Below are 21626 nucleotides of genomic sequence, written 5' to 3' on the forward strand. Positions count from 1 at the left end.
ATTTTCTTTGTGGTAAGCCTACTTTTACAACATTGACTTTTCCCCCCAAATTAATAGGAGGTAGTCCATCCCAAACCATTTTGCAGGTTAATTAACCCTTTCTATGAAACGTTTTGACTTCTAGGTGATTACACACTTATTGTGTTCTAGCTTCAGAGTAAATGTTTGTACTTTGTATGGAGACCAAGTCAGCAGGGTCATCCTCACCATTTCCTCCTCCTCCTCCTCATTATTATTATTATTATTATTATTATTATTATTATTCCTCCTCCTCCACCACCTTCTTCAATTTTCCCTAATTTCTCTGCCTGAAATAACTTTAAGAAGAAAGCAGTCAGGGCCAGTTAGAAGTTACTAAACCACATTTTAATTAATAAATAGGAACATTTGATAACACTTATTAGATGGAAAAAAACAGAAATGTATAACGAACAAATTCTAAAGAAAACAGCACCTTGAAAAGACCTTTGCCCTAAGCTTCATTCGTAGAATCAGAGGCAACAAAAAATTACTCTAAAACAAACAAACAAACAAACAAATGAAAAAAACCCTTGGACTATTTGAAAGAATTCCAGATGCATCTGAAATACGAAAACATTCTTTTGCACATGCAGTGGAAACAGATTGTGCTTCAGCACCTGTGTGGATGGTCTGACGAGCGGCACACAGACAAACTGCTCTGGATACAGGAGGACTGATTATCTAAGCTCACATTATGGGCCACGATCACACCCACTCCTCTGCTCAATAGCCCTTGCCCTGCTTTGCATCTCAGGCGTCTTGGTGCCCTGGGGCCTCACTAGCTGCTTGCAGGTACCTTGGAGTGGTGAGGCGCTGGTGAGGATAAAAGGACAGGCCTCAGGAGGCCTGGGGATGTCTCAGTGTCGGACTCAGCTCTGGCTCGGTTTCTATCTCAGACAGTGACTTTGTCCTTGGCATGGCTCTGTGTACCACAACCCTCCGTGGTCCTGGCTCCTAGGAGGCAGTGCTGACCCAGTTCTTACTGATGACCAGGGAACCAGCCTCCTCTTGGGGCCTCACAGTCACACACGAAGCAACAGGTTGCTACTGCTTGGCTCTTTTTCTTAATTACCCACTTAAGTGAATTCCCCCATTGACGCTTCTCCATTGAAACACCTAGACTGGCTTGTTTTCTGGATTGAGTCCTGCATTCTAGAATATGAACTGTTTTCTCACTTCCCTAGGAAGGTCTGCATATAAATCTGTCCTATCCAACTCTACACAACAGCCACATTTTCCAGGAGAGGTCAATGAATATCTTAGCTGTATTTCTTTGTCAAGAACTGGAATTCTCTTGGCCAAGTTCAACTAAGACTTTGACTTTCCATTGATGCCACCACCAATGAGTCTTCTCTAGAGGTCATTTTCATAGCATTTCATCACTCAATGTGATGACCAGGTGAAAGAAATATGAACAAGAAATTAAAAGGAAAGTACAAAGCTATCCAATGAACAAAATTATTAAACAAAAAAGTCTAGAAACCCAGAATATCAGACATTATGAGAAAACTTCCTCCCTGCTGAATCAACATACTTTCCTGAAATTAAATCTCTTTAACATTTCTGAAAATTTGAGATCATCAAAATGATTAGAAAATAGCAACTGGAGTCATCAGTGAGTGAGGGCAGGTCCTCAGCTGGAAGGGATGCTCAGTGGCCGGCTGAAGAAGAGTTCTTTGGTGAGCATGGAGACCATACAGGGGATCTGCTTCTTCTCGTTGAAGCGGGGATCATCACACTGGGACTCAAAGTGCCTGGCCACCATGTCATTCACCCTGGTCAGTATCTGCATGATCTCCAGTTGTTTGCCATGCTCGTTCAGGATGGAGCAGAGGGCCTGTACAAACCAGGAGCCTTTTCCTGGGTTCCTCCATGAGTAATAGCCTTCATCCAGAGAGGGAGAGAAAAGAGAGAGGGAGAGAGAGGATCCATTAGCCAACCTTGCTAGCTGTGCCACCTACTGGGAAGAATGGACTCTCAGCCCAACGGGACCTAGGTGTTTGGAGACCATCTCCCTCTCTCCTGCACAGGCTGTGTGGAGAGCAAACGTCTTGGGTGTGAAGTACTACACGGAGAGGCTCAACATGCTTTGGATATCCCAGCATGGAAACCAATCACAGAACATGTTACTAAAGACCAGTGACGGCAGATATTACCAGAGGATTTCCTGTGTCTGAAATACCTGAGATACCCAAGAGAGTAAGCTATGTGGAGAGTCCCCGAGGGAAAGTGAAGGATGTCTCACAGCTTTGCAACACCTCACCACCCTCTTGGAAGGAGTGCAAGCTTCTAGCCTAAGCCCAGAGAACAAAGTTATAAGAGCTACAAAGACTTTTGAGGTGTGTGTTCACTGTTGGGAGACACAGAATGAAGGGTAGATGCTGTGGGAGAATGTTCTTATATACTGTAAACATTTGTCACTCGTATTGATTTAATAAAACAGTGACTGGCCAGTAGCCAGGCAGGAAGTAAAGGCAGAGCAACCAGACGAGGGGAATTCTGGGAAGAGGAAGGCAGAGATACAGTCACAAACCATACGCAGAGGAAGCAAGATGAGAATGCTTTACTAAGAAAATGTACCAAGCCATGTGATTAAACATAGATAAGAATTATGGGTTAATTTAAGTTGTAAGAGCTAGTTAATAATAAACTTCAGCTAATAGGACAAACAGTTTATAATTAATACAAGCCTCTGTGTTTTTCTTTGGGAATGAGTGGCTGCAAGTCTGGGCAGGACAGAAACTTCTGTTTTTAAGTAAAGCCTGTTGAAAAAAATGCAGAGGCAAGTATTGCTGGCCACTTTAGGGGCAGGGACAGTGAGGTTCCTGATCTGGGATGGTAAGCATTGTCAGGCAAGAAATGTGCTTCTCATAGACCACACAAAGTCTCTGGAAAAGAAATCTGACTCTCATGGGTCTTCCTGGGCCTGGACCCAAACATCCTAAAAGGAACACCCTAGGAGACTCAGGTGCCGAAAGAGGAACACCTGACACAGAGGAAGCCAGGATGTCACAACAGAAGACAGCTTTAGTCACCTGAACAATGCAGAGGTTCACTGGACTCTTCTCCCTGTCCACGGCTTCCTCCTACTGTGACTTCCTGCCATCTTGACTCTAGGGGAATCTAAAACCGCTTCTTGCAAACAGGAAAGCTGGTGAGGAAGTTGGAAGATCAAGCTTCTCACTGCACTTTAGCGTGGCTGGGGAGAACTCCCACCCGCACATCCAGATGGCTACCTGGGAACCCCTAGTGGACAGAGGTCAGAGGACACAGGCTTAGTCAGTCCCTGCCCCACCTCACCAGGTCACCATGAAGAACGAGATCTAGAAATCAACACAATAACATGTGGAGTTTCAGCATCATCTTGGGATGGACATTCTGGTGAGAGGAGTGTCTTTGTTTGGGTTGTTAAAGAGTGTCCATTATGCGGTCTAGTGTCTTAGTCTAAACCGCGAGGCTACCGGACTGTGGGCCCTTCACCCAGGAAGAGGGAGGAGTGCATGCCTCTCAAGGACAGCAAGAGCCAACACAAAGCTGTATTCAGCTCACACAATGAGTTGTGTTGATGTGTTATCCTGACAACTGGTCCAGATCCCATCACCTGAGAACCGGGTCAGCGTCACTATCATCCTCATCACCTAGTGAGGGCACAGGGCTCCGTCAGCAGGGGGCACACAGTAGCAAACTGCAGTGCAAACTGTCCTTAGAATGCTTGACTGCGGTGAACACACTGGCAGCTGCCAGCCCCAGCAGGAGCTGGATGGTGTAGTCACAACTGCATTCCTATGGAGACAGGGTCTCATTCAACACAGCGGCCTGGTAAGGATGCATGCACTATCATCTGCCTGGGCTTGAGCTTGACCTTTGACCTCTAGGGGCTCCAAGGCAACCAGCTGAAAGTACAGACGCCATCTTGTGACTTTTTCCTCGCATTTCTTTATCAGGGCAGAGTTCAGGCTGCTTGGCAGCGCACACAGCCCACAGTAGGCTCCTCTGTATACTTTCCATGTTCTGACGCATGCTGAGCTATAGACTGAACTGTTTACTGTGAACATGTAAACTGTGTTTACATGCCGAGGCCCCAGCCTCCAGTGTGATAGCCTTCATGGAATGGAGTTAACAAGGTCAGGAGGGTAGGTCCCCAACCCAGTAGGGTTAGAGTCTTTATGAGAAGATAGGCCGGAGTGCTTCCTCTTGCGTTTTCTCTGCCATGTGAGGAAGAAGGAAGGGCATTCACAAAGCAGGAAGAGTCCTCTTCTGAGACCAGTTGGCCGTGAAATACGTGTCTGCTGACCTAAGCCAACTGACACATCTGTGACCCGTTCGGTCTCGTGTCTGGCAAGTACATTGGGCATTTGACCTAGAACAGAACAGTGACTGAACTCAGGAGTCAGTGATGGCAGTAACATGGAGGAAAGCCTTCCTTGTTGGCCCTGCAGAGGAGTCTGTCCTCTTCCTCCAGGGCCTCAAGACTTGCTCTGAGCCTCTACAAACTCTACACTGGTTTTGTTAACAATGACGCCTGCCAATCCTTGCACTGCCAACCTTCCAAGAGAAGGGGCACCAACGTACTTTCTGTCTCTTACAGAGACTTTCTCCATTACCCACACAATTATTATAAGGATGACGGGAGTCATCCTTATAATAATTGGTTTATAATTATTCATCCTTATAATAATTGGTTTATAATTACTCAAAATGACATAATTTTATCATAACATAGTTACTTATATGTATTTATTGATTATTGTGAAAGTCTTGCGATTATTATTAATCCTAGTAATTAACACAAAGGGGGAGAAATTCACTTTCTCGGGCTCTGGCAGGCAGAAGAATGGTCCTCAGAGATGGACACACCTAACTCTGAAACCCGGGACTATGTTTCCCTACATGATTAAAAGGGTTTTTCAGATGCCATTAAAACAATAGACTCGAGATGGGAAAACAGTCTTGGGTTGCCCAGGCAGACCCAGGCTCAGAGAGTGGAGGAAGGTTGAGGGGAAAGAGTGTGTACATGGTGTAGGTAGAGAAGACAGAGAGAGGGGGAAGGAGGAACAGAGAGCAGGGCAGAGACACCTGAGATGTCTGACTTTTGAAGAGGGAGGTCACAAACCAAGGGATAGAGGAGGTTCTAACATGCTAGGAAAAAGAGGAAACAGATCTTCCCCTGAGCTTTTGGCAAAGAGGCAGTCCTGCCAATTCACTTTGGGGGCTGTGACCTCTAGAACACCCAGATGATGTGTTTATGCAGCTCAAGTCATTTTGTCTCGGAAAGACTGGGCATCTGCTACCCTACACGCCTGGGCATGAGCGGAAGTGCTCCAGATGTCAGAACATCTGTGTGGGTTTGACTGGTTGAACAATGTTTTTTTTCCCTTCTTTTTTTTTGGGGGGGGGACGACGTGTAGTATGTATATATGAATGTGTATGCGCTTATGTGCACCTGTGTGCAGGCACCTGTGTCCACGTTGGGTGTTTTCTACTACAGCTCCCCACTTTATTATTTGAGACAAAATCTGTCACTGGAGTTGGAGGTCGCCAACTCAGCTAGAGTGGCAGGCCAGTGTGCCTCCGGGTACTCTGCACACCCAGGGCTGGGGTTCCAGCACACATTGCTATGTCTGGTTTTTATATGGGTGCTGGGGATTCAGTTCTGGGTCCTCATGCTTAAACTGCGAGCAGCTGAGCCCGAGACCCATTTCTGACAAGCAAGTGTGACATCTGAGACGCCTCCGAGTCCAAACTTCCGAGCAGGATACTGATTCAGTTCCAAATTTCCAAACGTTTTGAGTTAGGGGGTGCTAAAACCATAATGAATTACTGTGGGAGACTAATTCAGTCCTCATGCCTGAATGCTGATGGAGGACCATGGATTGGTAAGGTCAGCAGACAGTGGATGGGGTACCTGGAACTGTGGAGTAAGCGAAGAGAAAGTCAGCTTCCACCGGGATCTTGTGCTGGGGGTTGGCATCGGTTTCGGTTTCGTTGACAGACCCGGAGTCGGCCTGAACTCCATCGTCCAGCTTTGTCCCGCGGCATGCCTACAGTATATCAAAATAGAGATCACATCAGGGCTGGAACTGAACCTTCTTGCATGGCTCCCTGCCGTGCCCTAGGAGCTCAGCAGCCAGCTGAGGAAGAGATAATCACCCGGCCTGAGTCAAATCACAAAGCCAAGCTCAGCGACCCCTTCCAGAAACGAAGCAAGTGCCCGTGCCAGCCCTTTCCGGGCAGAAAGCCCAGCCTCGGTTTGCACACCCCAAAGAACATACCACCCCTGGCACTATGTCACTGCTCCTCACCCCCAAGCCCACCGACTTTGCAGATCACCTGGATGAAGAAGAGTTTGGGTTTCTCGAGCAGGGTTTTGCACCGGTCGCCCCTAAAATGATCCGTCAGATCCTTGATCGGCGTTTTATCGTCTTTCCCATAAATTAGATTCTCTTCTCCGTGGCTGAGCAGGATGCAGGCGAAGCAGGCTGAGTTGCTGTGGTCCTCCTCGGAGGCTGCAGGGAAGCAGTGTCGATACAGAAGGCACTCGGGCTGGGGCTCCAGAAACGACTGACAGTTTAGGGCCAGGGAAGAGCACAGTGTCCCCTCCTCAAAGGACCGGGCTGGGCCACCTCCCTGAAGAGACTGGGAACTGCTGGCGAGAATTCTAGAATTTCTCTTAGACAGAACCCAGGCACCAAAACAGCTATTAAAGGACACTGGGGAGCAGAGGAACATGGTGGCCCTGTGGGCTGATTCTGGGATGCCGGAGAGATTAGCTAACCTCTCTTTTCTTGTCTGTCTATAAAAAAGAGGTGGTTATGGTGGTTATCAAATGAGTTCCTATTTATTTATTTATTTATTTATTTGGCACAGGGTCTCACTGTGTAGCTCTGATTGGCATGGAACTTGCTATGTAGACCAGGCTGGTCCTGAACTCAGCCTGCCTCTGCTTCCTGAGTTCTGGGGTTAAAGGTTTGCTCCACCATACCCAGCTACAGTTACTGTTTTAAAGTTGAGATACATAAGGAGCATCATGAAAGTATTTGTTAAAGGAAAATGTTAGGCCAAGTAGAATAAGCCAGTCATAAAAAGGGCAAATGCTGTAGGATTTCAATATGGTGAGATACCAGAATAAAAAGGAAGGTATCAGTGGCTGGCAGCGGTGGGGAGAAAATGGCGCGTGGTTAATTGGTAGGTTGCTTTGGTTATGGAAGACAAAATGAATCCTAAAAGTGACTGCTTAACTCTACTGAACCACTCTCTTTAAAATGATTAAAGCAGTGACTTTGTATTACACATAATTTATTATAATAGAAAACAATACATATCTGAAGGATATATGAAGTCAGCATGCCACAGACACACACATATAATCCATGTCTACTGTTGCACTAGTCACAGTAGCCAGGGGACAGAACTAGCCCAGCAACAGAAAGCAGATAAGGAAAACGTGGCCCACAAGTACAATAGAGTTGTACAGCTGTAAAGAAAACTGGCATCATGACATCTGCAGGAAAATGGATTGAAGCAGAAATCACTGTGTTAAGTGAAATCAGTTAGCCTCAAATGCAAAGACCCTGTGCTTTCTCTGGTGTGCAGAACCTAGCTTTGAAAGTATGTAAACATGTATGTGTGAGCTTACATATGTATGTAGGTTATAAAACTAGAAAGGGGATCATGAGGGGAGCAGAGACGTTAATGGGGAAGGGTCAAGGGAATACATGGGCTAAGAAGGCGGGAAGAGAGAGCGGGGCACGGGAGCAGAGGGGGAGGCGAACAAGAACAAAGCTGAATGACAGACATACATGAAACCCATTGCTCTGCATGCTAAACTAGAAAGCTAACAGAAAAAAATATCAGATGGCTGTCAATCCAGGACTCAGAAAAGAAGTCACAGAGCACACAGCTGACTGGCTTCAGCTTATCCACGGCATGACACTAACAACCTACTAGCTAATACCAAATTATCCATGGGGAGAAAAGATTTAGAATTTCAGGGATATCACCTCCGTGCTGGCACTTACTCAGGTACTTTAGGTAAATCATGCCTATTTTTTAGGATTTATTTTCTATGTAATTGAGTACAGGTGCCTGTGAAGGCCAGACGAGGGTGCCTGGTCCTCTGGAGCTGGAGTAACAGGTGAATGTGAGCCATCCAACACAGGTGCTCAGAAACAAACCCAGGCCCTCTGCAAGAGCAGTATACACTCTTAATCACCAAGCCGTCTCTCTGGCCCCAAGTAGTCAACTCACAGGAAGATAAGAAAGGCTACATAAAATATTTCTTTCTCAGATATGTCGTTAAGAAATGCTGAGCCCTCTGCTCTCCGTAGGTCCCTGTCCACTGAACAGGTATGATTCTAGGTTCAGAACATGTGCCTGCCCCAAGTGTGAGAGTACCCCAACGGTGTCCTTTAAGGCATGTCCAACTCACGGTTTGTGCCACAGGACATGTATAAACATGGGCTCAACGCGAAGTGGGAAACACGTTATGATCCTTCTAAGACTCACTCTCTAACTTTACATGGTCCATGAGCATGAACTTGGCAGATGTCAATGTTAGGTTATAATGTGAAAAGGCCTAGTGTAGAGTACGCACATCTCTCCTAGAGATGGGCACAGTGCTTGAAGCCTGATCTGACACCTAATTTACTCTCCAGTCTCTCTCTCTCACCCTTTCCAAAGTCCACCCACACATTTACAACGTGGCACATCTATACCCAACGTTCCAGAGCCCAGATCCGGTTTCTCCCGGCACAGCGGGAGTAGCTTGCACTCACCTTTTCTAAGCAGATCTTGCATCTTTGCACAAGAGCAGTCATTGTAGACGACTACGTCAAAACCCAGGCTTCGGAAGCACTTGAAGAGGGCCTCCGCGTCTTTGTCTGTCCCATTCCGGACATCCATACCTGCGGGGTGAAGCAAGGAGTCGGGGTGAGCAATGCTAGGGGCAGGTTCCGGTCAGGTCAGGTGCTGCATGGGGCTCCAACAACCTTCCAACATCACATCTTCACTGCCCAACTGGGACTAGAAGCGAACTCAAGAGGCAGGACTCAGCCTCCACTCCACAGGCTCTTCCTCATGGTAATGGAAACTACAAGGGTCTTGGGATGGCCAGTACTGGCTGCCAATGTCATGTGATCTAGCCTCACCCAAAGAAATAGTCCATTTTATCACAGCACTAGGAAAAGAAACTAAGACAGTCTCCTTGATTCTTAGCTATAGCACACAGCAGTCTTTCAAGATGGAATATTTTCTGCACCCCTCTCTCCTGGATATGGACAACCGACCGCCGACAGAGGGCTTAGCACAGTGCTCTCTGATGAATGCCTCTGGTGCCATGTGGGGAAGTGGGAGGGTGAACAGAGGCTGGCCCGTGTCTCTGGTGCCATGTGAGGAAGAGGGAGGATGAGCAGAGGCTGGCCCATCCCCGACACTCACCTGTTACTCTGTCAAAGTTCTTGTTGTTTATGATGATGCATTTTCCCATCTTCTCAAAATTCATGTTGTACTCGTAAGCGGGCTCTCGGACCCGGGTGGTCTTGACTGGGCATGGAGAGACATTTTTCTCCTTTTTCTTCCTTGTCCTTGGGTTAGAGAAAGTCAGTCAGAGGCTGGGGAAGCATGTGTGCTCGGGGAGGCCTTGCTTTGTGAGAAGAAGACCCACGGCGGACAGACAGTGCTGTTTCACTGTCACGTTTCAACGGAGTAAGGAAAACACAACTCCCAGAGTGGTCAGTGTGGAACATGGAGGCTCAGCACCTGCCATAAACTTGTGGGGCCCATAGGGTTCTATTGGGGCATCCACTGGGTACCAAATTTATACAACCTTCACGGCAGAATAACTGCCCTGGGTCAGGCAATGGTTGACTAGAAGACAGGGCTACACTGTTTATCACGTCCCAGACAGCAAACAGCCCGCAGTCCCGTTTAGAGTAAGTGGCTGAACTGAGCAATGTTAGTGTAACAGGGACTGCAGGAAGCACGAGGTTGGAAGTCAAATGGACACAGCAAAGAGCCAATACACAAGAGGCTGCACCGATTTAAGCACCCCCTTCCAAGCCTAGAGAGCTCTTGAAACCAGAGGACCATAAAGACCTTCAGGGATGCCAACGCTATTTATTTACTTTAAAAATGTGGTTTGTGAACCTGGTACAAGCATGATGTCAGGTGTCTTCCCTCAATTCCTTTCCATCTTTTTTTTTTTTTTTTTTTTTTTTTTTTTTTTTTTTTGGCAGTCTGTCCAGGAATGTGGAGCCTGCTGTTTTAGCTAGACTGTCTTGACCCCCAACTAGTACTTGGGGTACAGACACGTGCTGAGATGATACAGCTAAAGGAGTCCAACAATGCTGCCTCACACCACAGAGGCAGGGAATTTAGTAGTCGTTCAGTACATGAGCGCTGCTGAAGACGTGGCGATTCCTAGAGAGCTGCTGCTCCCCAGTCCACCCTGGGAGCCTGAGAACACTGGTCCCAGGATCCGCAAAGGAACCTGTAGCAGTGGAAATGGCACAAAGCATCTCCGCAGGGAGAGAGAGGGACAAAGGAGCAACAGTGAGTGATCTCACCTCTGCATCCTTTTTACATCAGTGCTAAGATGCTGTCGTTCAGAGCTGAGGTGGGGCTTCCCACTTCACTGACGGCAATCAAGACAGCTCTTCACAGAAGCGTGGTGATCAGCGATTTCTCAGGGGCTGCACACTGACATTCAAAACCACCCACCCACCACTGTGGAAGGGAGACAGGGTGGCTTTTCCTGAGTGTAAGCTAAACGAGCTTCTGTGCATTCAAGGACATGCCACAGAGGCAGTAGAATTCATGTTCTCACTGTCACCTTCTCAGTGGTCCTACAGACAGTGTTCCCCGTGTGAACTAAAATACAGATGCAGGGTTCCCTACCCTGGGAACTTTCTGGTGTTCAGCAGATGTGCAGGGGGTGGGTAAGGGGTCTGATGCTTGTTTATAGGTACCAATAACTAACGTTTGTCAGTACCCATGGAGCCTGGTAAAACTCCCAGCTGCATCTCCTCACTGAACCTTCGTTCAACTCATAAAGGTGGACAGATACTACCTTGATTCCAGTTCTAGACGAACGATGGAGGCTGGAGTGGCTAGCTGGCTGGCTTGGGGAAGAGTGAGCAGAGAGGGGCATGCCCAAGTGTGTGGCCTTCAGATTTGTTACTCACTGGACAATGGTGACCCTCAGACGGAAAAAGCACCAACAGGCTTCTAGATAAAGCAACTGACGAGTTACCTGTTCTCAGAGACCATCCATGGTTCTAGCCAGGCCCCAGGAGTCACACAGTGGTGTGCAGGGGACCCTTGAACAGAGTTCAGTAAGTCCAGTTCTCGGGGCCCCATGGCTCAGTCAGTAGCTGGCTTGGGAAAATGGAGATGTGGAGGTTTGATTTTCTCAGTGGTAAACACAGTCCTTATCGAACAGGGTAAGGTGCCTGAAAGAGCTTTAAGACCTACCAAGTTCAAAACACACAGCCTTCCTTTCCTTGTTAGTGCCTGAGGCCAGGAGCTTTGTGGGATCAGTGCACATTCCCAAGGTCATGGTCAAGGTCAAGTCCCATTCTGACTGGGCTGTGACTCCCAGGGAATAGCCTCCTGGTGTGTGCTTTCTCCACAGACCTCCTCTGTGAGCAAACACCACCTTTGATATTAAAATCTAGGACAGGACTCACTCATGCGCCTCTCAACTTCCTCTTGAGGGAAGCTGGTGTATAATTCACGGCCTTTCTTAAACCAGGTCCCCTAACTCAGTTACCTCCTCAACAAAGGCAGCCCTGGGATTGGCTTTATATAGCATTTTCTGTGACTCCTTGGGAAAGACCAGAATGGGAAGAAAATGAAAAAAAGTTTAAGACAGCATAGGAATCTTAGCATATTAACCTCATTTTAGGGCACAACTCCTGCACCCTAGAGCAAACGGAAGGCCATCTAGGACTGTAGCAGGGTGCCCTGCAGGCTGGAGAGCACGCCTTACTCAGGACAAGCTGAACAGTTACACCCGAAGAGGCACAGTTCTATTTCTATCTTCTTTGGCAAGAATTTCTATGGTGAGGGGCCAGCGAGATGGTTCAGCAGAGAAAGGGCGACTCGAGTTCAATCCCTGGACACCACGTGGTGAGAAGAAAAAAACCGACTCCAGGAACTTGTTCTCTGATCCCCACATGTAGGCCACAGCATGAGCAGGTATGTGCACACACATGCACAGGATGCACAGGTGAGCCCTCACCCTTACCATACACTGTACATACAATGTACATACAAATGTAATGTAAAAATCCCGACAATTCCTAGGACAACAGTCATGTCTCCAACATGCTGTGGCTCTTATATTCCAGCTGCCATTAGTTCATCCCTAGTAACGCGCAAAACAAAACCAACAAGCATCTTCTGTAAGGATAAAGGGTTGGAGAGAGTGTTACATGGGAAATCAAAGGCCTATGCTTCCGTAAAAGTAGAACCTGGAACATTACCTCATTATTTGAAAAGGTAGCTATTAACTTATTTGCTTAAAAAAACAAGGAACAAGACTGGGGAACAGGGACACAGGCTATAAAGACAATAATTCATGGTTACAAAAAGTACCTAAAAATTGAATTGCAAATCACATACAGTTCTTACCCCGGGCAGATACCCCAGAAGGGTGGTAGGAACAATTTCCTTCCCCAAACCTGCCCCTAAATTGAACTCCTCAACACTTTAAACTCACAATTATTTGTGTGTGTGTGTGTGTGTGTGTGTGTGTGTGTGTGCACGTGCGCACATGCATGCACTCCTCTATGTGTCTCTCAAGAACTGAACTCAGGTCATTAGACTTGATGACAAACACCTTCACCCACTGGCCCACTCCATCAGTTATGAACTTCTAGTTTTCAAAATGAAGCCAAATCTCCTCCTCTTGCTGATTTGGGTCAGTTCACATTAATGGTTCCTTGTAACTCAAACGACATTTAAACACCAGCTCTGCCCTGACTGCAGATATATACCATCGAATTTACCTTCTTAAGAGCTGACTCTGGGCAAGCAGACTCTGGGATCAGCTTAGAACACAGAACACAGAAACAGTGGAAAGGAGGAAGGGACTGTTTGAGAAGGCATCGAGAATGAGCCAGGAAAAAAGGGAGGGACAGCCAGGGCTCACTGCACACAGTGACATCTGAATGGACGAGTGTGAGACAATCTCCTGTCAGCGAAGAGCTCCGTACCTTGGGGCGCCCTTTTCTCTGGGTTTCTCTCCTTTCAACACCCATTAGTCCCTAGTAACTGTGGGGGTAGCTGCCATATTGGTACACATTAATTGTTCAGCCTATCCCTCGACCATTCAGTGATGGTCACAGAATCAGTACAAATGGCGACATGAGAATTTTTGGTGGCAATGTTTCAACATGTGGCCTGAGAAGCCAAAAGGGTGAGCTGGCCAAGAGGGGGCAGAGCAAAGACAGAGGGAAAATGAGCAAAGTTGAGGAGGGTGGGAAGGTGTTGAGGAACATTTCTCTGTGCTGTCCCTTGCAAGGAGAATGAGCGGAGAAGGATAATGGACGTTTTAGATTGGTTTGTTCCTATCTGCAAAAGAAGATTCCTGACGATGGTGTGGTAGAGACATGCATAGATTCCAGGGTAAGACTCATGGCTGGAACCCCTGCTTTCACAAGGAGGTGTTTGATCACGGTCACAAGCTGCTGCAATTCCCTCGGCTTCAACCTTTGTGAAGTGGACGAAAATAGCTTCTAGCTCAGAGCTTGCAGACAAGTTAATATCCACAAAAAGTGTGGTATGTGGTTAGAACGTCACGATCATTTTTAATAATTTATCACTAAAAGTGTCTATCTATGTGGTGGCACCAAGAGAAGACACTGTTTCCACGCTCCTGGTGCTCATCAACACTCTCACGTGGGACAGATCACACATGCTGCCCTGTGCGATCACCTCTCTACACGGCCTCCAGTGTTCAGCCCCATTCCTCTGGTAGCAAGGCCTTCTGGGAGGTGCCTCTGGGCAGCCACACAGATGACATTCACAAGTGAAGTGCCCCAGTACTGACAGCAAACTATACAATAGGCCACTTTACTGTAATAGTCAAAAGAGACCCAGGACACGCCATGGCTGATGCCATCTCAGAGTCCCCCTGGTCTTTAATATACCATCAAGAGTCCCCTATGTGTAAGCACCCCCCCCCCCCACATACCCGGGTCAGTCAGAGGTGTTCTTCGTGCCCTAGTCCTAACTGCTAAAAAGTCACCTACTAGCACACATCAGCAGCTGTGGCCAAGCAGATCAGCGGACAGACAAGTGTCACTGGACAGAACAGGCTCTTGGGACTCCTGGAGACTGCACTAATTAATTAGCTCCCCGTAGAAGGCAGCAGGTCCGGCAGGGGCAGGGAAGGAATAAGAGGCTTTGAAAGATTCCAATCAGGGACTCCCTCAGATGGCCATCACCCCTAGAGACAGAGCTGTCTGGATGTGGCTGTACTCCTTGCCTCAGATTCTTACAGGCTTTCTGTGTGAGGAGCTGGAAGATGTGGGTTGCAGTCAAGGGACAGGAAAGGGTAGAGACAGGGCAGGGACAATCAGAAGTCACTGTCCCATGAAGTCTGAGAGAGATAAAGAAAGATGCAGTATAAAACTGGCCATGGGCTTTCTCATGCACATGGACGGATGGGCATGTGCTGGCATTCGCCCATGCACGATCTTATGGAAGCTACAGGCTTATGTCTGGTGTCTTCCCTCATTGCATTCCACCGTGTGTGTGTGTGTGTGTGTGTGTGTGTGTGTGTGTGTGAGAGAGAGAGAGAGAGAGAGAGAGAGAGAGAGAGAGAGAGAGAAATTGACAGAGACAGAGAGAGCAGGTCTTTCATTGAACCTGAAGCTTGCTCTTTTGGCTGGTTGACCAGCAAGCTCAAGGGATATCTGCCTGTTTCCACCCCCAATGCTGTGGTTACCAACACAAATTAATTATCCCAGATTTTATTTTACCTTCTTATTTATTTATTTATTTATTTATTTATTTATTTATTTGGTTTTTCAAGACAGGGTTTCCCTGTGTAGCTCTTGCTGACCTAGAACTCACTCTGTAGACAAGGCTGTCCTGGAACTCACAGAGATCCACCTGCCTCTGCTTCCCAAGTGCTGGGATCAAAGGCAAGCACCACCACACCCAGGTAGACCCAGATTTCCACAGGTGTTGGGGATTCGAACTCAGGTCCTCAGGCTTGAGCAGCAGGCACTTTACCCACTGACGTAGGTCTCTGGATGAGAATTTTCTAAGCCAGCTTTTATCACTTCCCATTCCAGGCCTATCACACTCACGCCCACCTCCCCCCCCCCCCCCATTTTCCACCTCTTCCTTCCCCCCTTTTAATTCTCTGCTGCTAAAGTCTAACCTTTATCTTGGCACTTTTTACATGCAGAAGACCCCCCCCCTTCCCAGGAAACACAGGATTCTTGTTTGGAGGCTGTCATATTTAAGTACAAAATCCAGGATAAAACCGACTAGAGAATCAAAAGTCCTAAATCCTCTTAAAAGCTTGAGTGTTCCACAATTGGCTGCAGATTTTAAAAAAAAAAATAACAAATCTGGGCACTAAATCACTGTACTTAGGCCAGACAATCGAGATCACAGCAGACAAGATCCTGGTAGAATGATGTACAGTGTGCCAAAGGATGTGCTGAGATGCCATGGGATGGACAAATCACACGGGACACACGCGCGCACACACACACACACACACATACACACACGTGCACACACACATACACACACACACACACACAGCTGCCTAACCAGCCTTCCATCTTGGTGCTAACACAGCCAAATACTACTTTCTTCAGACCCCAGATAGCCCCAGGGCTCTTCCAGGAGCAGATAACACTGGCACTGATTACTGGGAAGGCACCGGATTATCCCGGCTTCTCAAGCAGAAAGCCATTTCTCACAGCGTCAGATTTCAGGGTGAGGCCAACTCAGTCATTTTCATGAGTTAAAAAAAAATGAAAAGAAAAGACAATGAAAATCCTGCAGGTTATTTCTATAAAAGGGGCTGCGTGAAGGAGCTCTAGCAACTGTTACCAGATGACATATGGGATCCAAACAGTATTCTGCCTGCTCGACTAGGGATCGAGAAACCTCAGAGCACAGCGGACTTTTACAATCCACTCTGGGTGCCAGTATAATTTTCCCCATCACTGGAGTAGATAAATACAGGTTTTATCCTCTTACACATCCCCTGAGCTGCTCAAAATGTGAATTATGCCTTTCTACATTTGGAAGGAAATATAAGCACACAAACCCCTGCCTATCTATTTTCTAAAGTGCTTCCCTGAATAGTGCAGCCACCCAGTCCTGCAGACATCCCTCGGCACACAGTAAACACAGCACCAGGCACAGAGAGCTCCCTGCTGCTGTTGGATTTGGAACTGGGGCTCTGGCTTTTGTAACCGCTTTGTCTAAATATTTTGGGGATGATTCATTCATGGTTTGAACATTCCAACAGAGGGCATCCCCACAGTCTTTTCCACAGCACAGTAGAGGCAGGCCAGAATGCCGAAAGGGGGGAGCAGAGAGGTACCTGGGATCCCCGTCAGGAAGCTGTCCCCTCTGCAGCAGCACCAGGCTTCGCCCTGAGACTACCGGGAGTGAGTTGCCGCCTTCTCGGTAGTAGTAAAAACTCAACATGCTTGGAGTTCAGCTGGCGACAGGAGCCTGGCACAGGCCAAAGCCCTGAGGGCCCGGGACTGAATCAGCAGCTGGAGTTTTCCATAGGACATTCAAGCTGGGGCTGGGAAGGTCACACTGGCCTCTGGCTTCTCTGCTGACAGGCAGAAATGGTCAGCCTCCACACTGGGGCCCCCACCCCATCCCGGGGACGGCTCCCTACGGACAGAGTGACAAGTACTGGATCCAAAGCGAAGAGAGGGATACATGTTGGGGGGACCCAGACTTCCACGGACATACAGCCAGCAGACCATCTTCCAGAATGAAAACTTAGCAAGACATGAATGGCTGAACAAAGGGTCGAGTGTCAGGATTAAAGCATGACGCAGGTCCGTGGAAAGACTAGGCAAGCATGCCCGCCCAAGCGTGTTCACACGCTCGCACGACAGCCTGCCCACCCCAGCGCCAGTCCACAACAGGCTGCGAACAACACACTCTGCAAAACTATATAGGGTTGTAAATGTGCAAAAGTGGGAAGTGAGCCCCTGGGGAATCCATCAGCCCAGGCTCACAAGGTTGGATTTTCCTTCCAAAGGAAGTCAGGGGAGGTTAGAATTAACAGACACTTCCAGGGCTTTACAAAGTCCCTTCATTTGCAGAGGAGGCAGGTGGTCTCGCGTGGGGGAGTGCTCCAGAAGTCATCAGCATCCCAGCGGCAGCCTTCCAAATGCAACTGGGAAAAGGCAGACATAGAAGAACCCAAAGGCACAGCTTCCCCGGGGCTTGGCCCAGGACTGCAAACACTGCCTGGGGAGCTGGTGAGGATGGTGGCCACATTGTCCCTGTAGCTCCCTGCCCTCCTGAGCTGTGAACAAGACAAGCTTTTTACAACTTTCTCTCACTTTGCAAAATACAGATGCAAGGTAGCAAGGTGAGCTTCCAAGAGGAAGAAGGGAAGAACACCTCCCTTTTCTCCAAACGTGAGCCTCCGCACATCTCTCTCTGACTAAAGAAGGATGGGAAGACAGACCACCGACAGTAAGTTATCAAAAGATATAAGGGGAAAAATTACAAGATTCTCTTCAAATAGCACAGGTAAGTGGAGTAGAAGACAGCAAGGTGGGCAGAGGAATGCAGGAGCCCGGGTTCAGGAGGACTCACCATTTTCAGTCCCCCCCACCTCGTGTGTGTGTGTGTGTGGGGGGGGGGGCAGAGACCAACTTACAAGAGTCGGTTCTCTCCCACCACGTGGGGCTCTGGGCATCCAACTTCAGTTCCTCTGGGTCGACAGGAAATGCCTTAGTCTGCTGAGCTGTAACTCCAGCCTCCAATCCTGACCTCCTCTGAATCTACGCTTTTCACTTCCTGCTGGGCAACGCGCACACTCACTACCAGGACCCTGCTAGGCAGATGCTGGTGAGTGTGGGGTTCAGTCAACACTCGTTTATTTCAGAGGGGACGGGTTGTCCTTTCTCTGATTAGTGGTGTGTAAGTTTCTATCCCTGTGTGGATGTGCCCTGTTCCTGCCCAGACACACGTAACTATGTAAGTTATTAACAGGTGGAGGGACCTTCCAGAGGTGACAACGCAGTTCTCTAGGGTCTGACAGTGGGAGCAGCACAAGGTCCTTACACACGAGGGTGATGCCGGCATCCTGTTCTTGGCCTTCCTATCCCTCGAGACCATGGACTTAAATAAATCTGCTCTGTATGAATTACCCCATCCCAGGCATTCTGTGACAGTCAAGGGGAACAGACGAAGGCAATATGAAACCTAATTATTTATACTTCCTTTTCCTGTTTCCTTATATTTTTTCCCCCACGGACGAACGCAAAGCTAAAGTCCCAGGGTGAGAGTCGCATGCGCATGCATAGGAGCTATAGCCCCACACTCTGGACTCTAGGACCCAGTGCTCTGTGGCTCAGGGCTCCTGAAAGGTGCCCTTGGATCTCTTTACCGGGGTCACTGCCTGCCCCACTGCAGCAGCTGTCCACACGCTGTCCCTTGGCTGGGGACACAGAGAAAGAGCAATGAGCATGAAAGAATCATTTGCTGTGCTGTAGGGGCACCGGTGCAGCATGTGATGTCTGCTGGCTGGAGGCACTGCACCCCAGGTTAGACCTGTGTCTCCACTGTAGTCCTGCTGGGCGACAATGATCTTACTTTCCTTGTCCATAGACAAATCACTCCATCGGGGGGCTTCCTTCTAGAGTCTACTATTACTTCCTCACATTTGGGAACTTAACAAGCTGCATTGCCTTATTAAATTCTCAATCCAGTGGGTAGGAAGGGTAAGAAGAAATGGGGACTAAGGTGACCGCACGGTTTCCATGTCCCTCAGTTAGCGAGTAGGAGACCAGGCCAGGATCTGAACTCAGGCTGTGGATCCCACCGAACTCCCACCAGCATTTGCATGAGACCTTTGAGCTGCCAGTTCAGCATCAAATTGTTACTACCTTAAAGCAAAACTTGAATGCAGGCACCAGGATTCTAGAGCTCAATGGAAAGGTTTTTAAGCTGGAAACTAAAAGCTGTGGATATAATTTAATGTTCCTATCTTTTAGGGTGCTTATTCCTGGCCTCTTTCGGTCAATGGGTGCCCCTGCCTTCACGGGAGCATGCTCCAGCTTGATTTAGCAGTCTTTGGAACATCTTTGGGCACAGTTTGGCGTTTTCTTTCTTGTCTATTAACTCCCAAGCATCGTTCCCTCTGAACTTCCCTCCTTTTCCCGAGTGAAAGGCAGCCACCTGATCTTTCTTATAATTACACAAGCAACACATTTTTAAATAGGGAGCTGTTTCTATATAACACACGCTCGTAGAGAAACCCAAACTCCAGGCTGGGAAAAGCATTATAACCAGGTGGTATTATTAAACACGCTGCGGGGGTGAAGGCTGAAAGCCATGTGACTTGATCCTGCAGAAATGGGAGTTTATCAGATTCCGAGGCAGCTTCTGCTCCTGCCCTCTTCCACAGGGACTAGATGGCACGGGGACCTCAGCAGGGACACGTAAGGCCAGGAGAAGCCTAGGAGATTGACTCGGCATGCAGTCTGTTAGCTACTTGGCTGTATTCTGTTAACTCTGCCTCACGTGGGCCTCGTGCAAGCTTTGGACTTTGCAGGTGACATTGGGAATACAATGTTTCCCAGGATGTGAGGCTGCTCTAAGGTCTGGACTGCCTGAGACTTTCAGTACTTGGGCCTCTCCAGTGGCTTCCACACTTTTCCAAGCAGACCCTGTCACTGGCATGGCCTGACCATCTCTATCTGGCCTGGCCTCCAGCGCCCCCTGGCGGTTCCTCAAAAGCTAAAATTTCAGTTCCTCTGTCCTCCTCTAGCTTGTCACGGCTCCTAGCCTGTCACAGCTCAGCAATTACGATTCTATTTTCTGCGGCTATGCCCAAGCATTTCACAAAAACTTAACTCATGGCCAGGGCAGAGACTACATGACTCACACAGACGGCAGCTGATTGGCTCTAGTTGCTCAGGAGTCACTGTGGTATCCAGAGCGGGCTCCCTTCAGGAGCCTGACAACACCAGGTCTTGTGCTATCATCAACTAAGGTCCATATTTAATGTAGATCGTCATACTGATTTCTTCTGGAGAGCGTAAGAGCCATGCTTTATAAGTCTGAAAACTATCTTCTGTGTTTTTCTTTTTGTGCTTTTCTGTGTTTCATAAGTGCTTTTCCATAATCAGAAATACAGAAAAACATTTTAATATATAAACTTTAAGTAAAGGGCAGTTCAGTTAATTCAGGACCACTGACACGGAAATAGAACAATGCGGTTCTGCCATCTAGTGGGCAAAATACAAAAAACCAAAGGATGTGAAGGCCTTAACTTTGGGGCCAAAGCTCTATCCAGGCATTTGGAGCAAAGGAGGTTTCTCCCCTCAAACCCTGCCCCGAGAATCTTTCCAGCCTTACAGGGAGGGTGAGTGGGTAATTCTGTTCTTAATTAGGGGCAGTTGGCGGGGGGGGCGGGGATATTGCCTCCTGCCACTGCCCTACCGAATGACGAGCACAAGGGGTGCATGGGGGGAGGAGGCACCTGCCTAGTGTGGCCAGGGATTTCCTGAGGGGTCAGCCACACTCCACAGAGCACCTGCACTTCCAGTAACAATGGGCACCAAGCTCCCTGAGACTGCTGACAGAGACGGTAGGAGGAATCCTTGTCCCTCGGGTCTATGCAGGAGAGGCAACCTGCTCATCCAGGCACATAGGGTCCTCACATTTACACTTTAGCAGAGAAGCCGACTCAGGTTAAATGAATGGCGTCAGGAGCCCAGTGAATACTAGACACAGTCTGCTCCAAATCACTCTGTCATTCATCCATCTGTCCATCCATCATTATCCATCCAATTGTCCATCTATCATCCATTCATCATCCATAATTTATGCATTTATCCATCATCTATTTATCAACCATCCATCCGTCTATCCATCATCCATCTGTCCATCCATCATCCGTTCATCATCCTTAAGCTGTTCATTCATGCATCCATCTATCCATTCATCGTCCATCATTCATCAGTCCATCCATCATCCGTTCATCATCCTTAATCTGTTCATTCATCATCCATCTTCCACACATCCATTCATCTGTCCATCTCTCCATCCACCCATCATCCATCTGTCCATCCATCCATCTATCACCCATCCATCAATCCATTCATCTATCCATTCATCGTCCATCATTCATCAATCCATCCACCCATCTATCCATCCGTTCATCCATCCATCACCCATCCATCCATCCATTCATCACCCATCATTCACCAATATGTCCATCTGTCCATCATCCATCCATCAATCCATCCATCATTCATCTGTGTGGACTTGGATGAGAATGGCCCCCATTGTGGCATATATTTAAATACTTGGTCCCCAGTTGATGGAACCGTTTGGGAAGGATTAGGAAGTGTGGTCTTGGAGGTGTG

General features: G+C 48.0%; 1 protein-coding gene across 3 annotated transcripts in view; it reads right to left on the reverse strand.

Moving 5' to 3' along the window:
• Positions 1 to 344: 344 nt before the first annotated feature.
• The window catches only part of Casp7 (caspase 7), a 33484-nt gene continuing 12202 nt past the window's right edge, over positions 345 to 21626 (reverse strand). For all 3 annotated transcript variants that reach the window (XM_087907753.1, XM_087907752.1, XM_087907751.1), the window contains exons 3-7: positions 9457 to 9602; positions 8796 to 8924; positions 6352 to 6527; positions 5927 to 6062; positions 345 to 1905 (exon numbers count right to left, since the gene is read on the reverse strand). In XM_087907753.1, the coding sequence (XP_087763879.1) occupies positions 1655 to 1905; positions 5927 to 6062; positions 6352 to 6527; positions 8796 to 8924; positions 9457 to 9602 (838 nt within the window). In that variant the 3' untranslated portion in view covers positions 345 to 1654. The remainder of the gene's footprint in view (positions 1906 to 5926; positions 6063 to 6351; positions 6528 to 8795; positions 8925 to 9456; positions 9603 to 21626) is intronic.

This window comes from Myodes glareolus, chromosome 7 (assembly GCF_982192425.1).
Source record: "Myodes glareolus chromosome 7, mMyoGla1.1, whole genome shotgun sequence".
Taxonomy (NCBI): Eukaryota; Metazoa; Chordata; class Mammalia; order Rodentia; family Cricetidae; genus Myodes; species Myodes glareolus.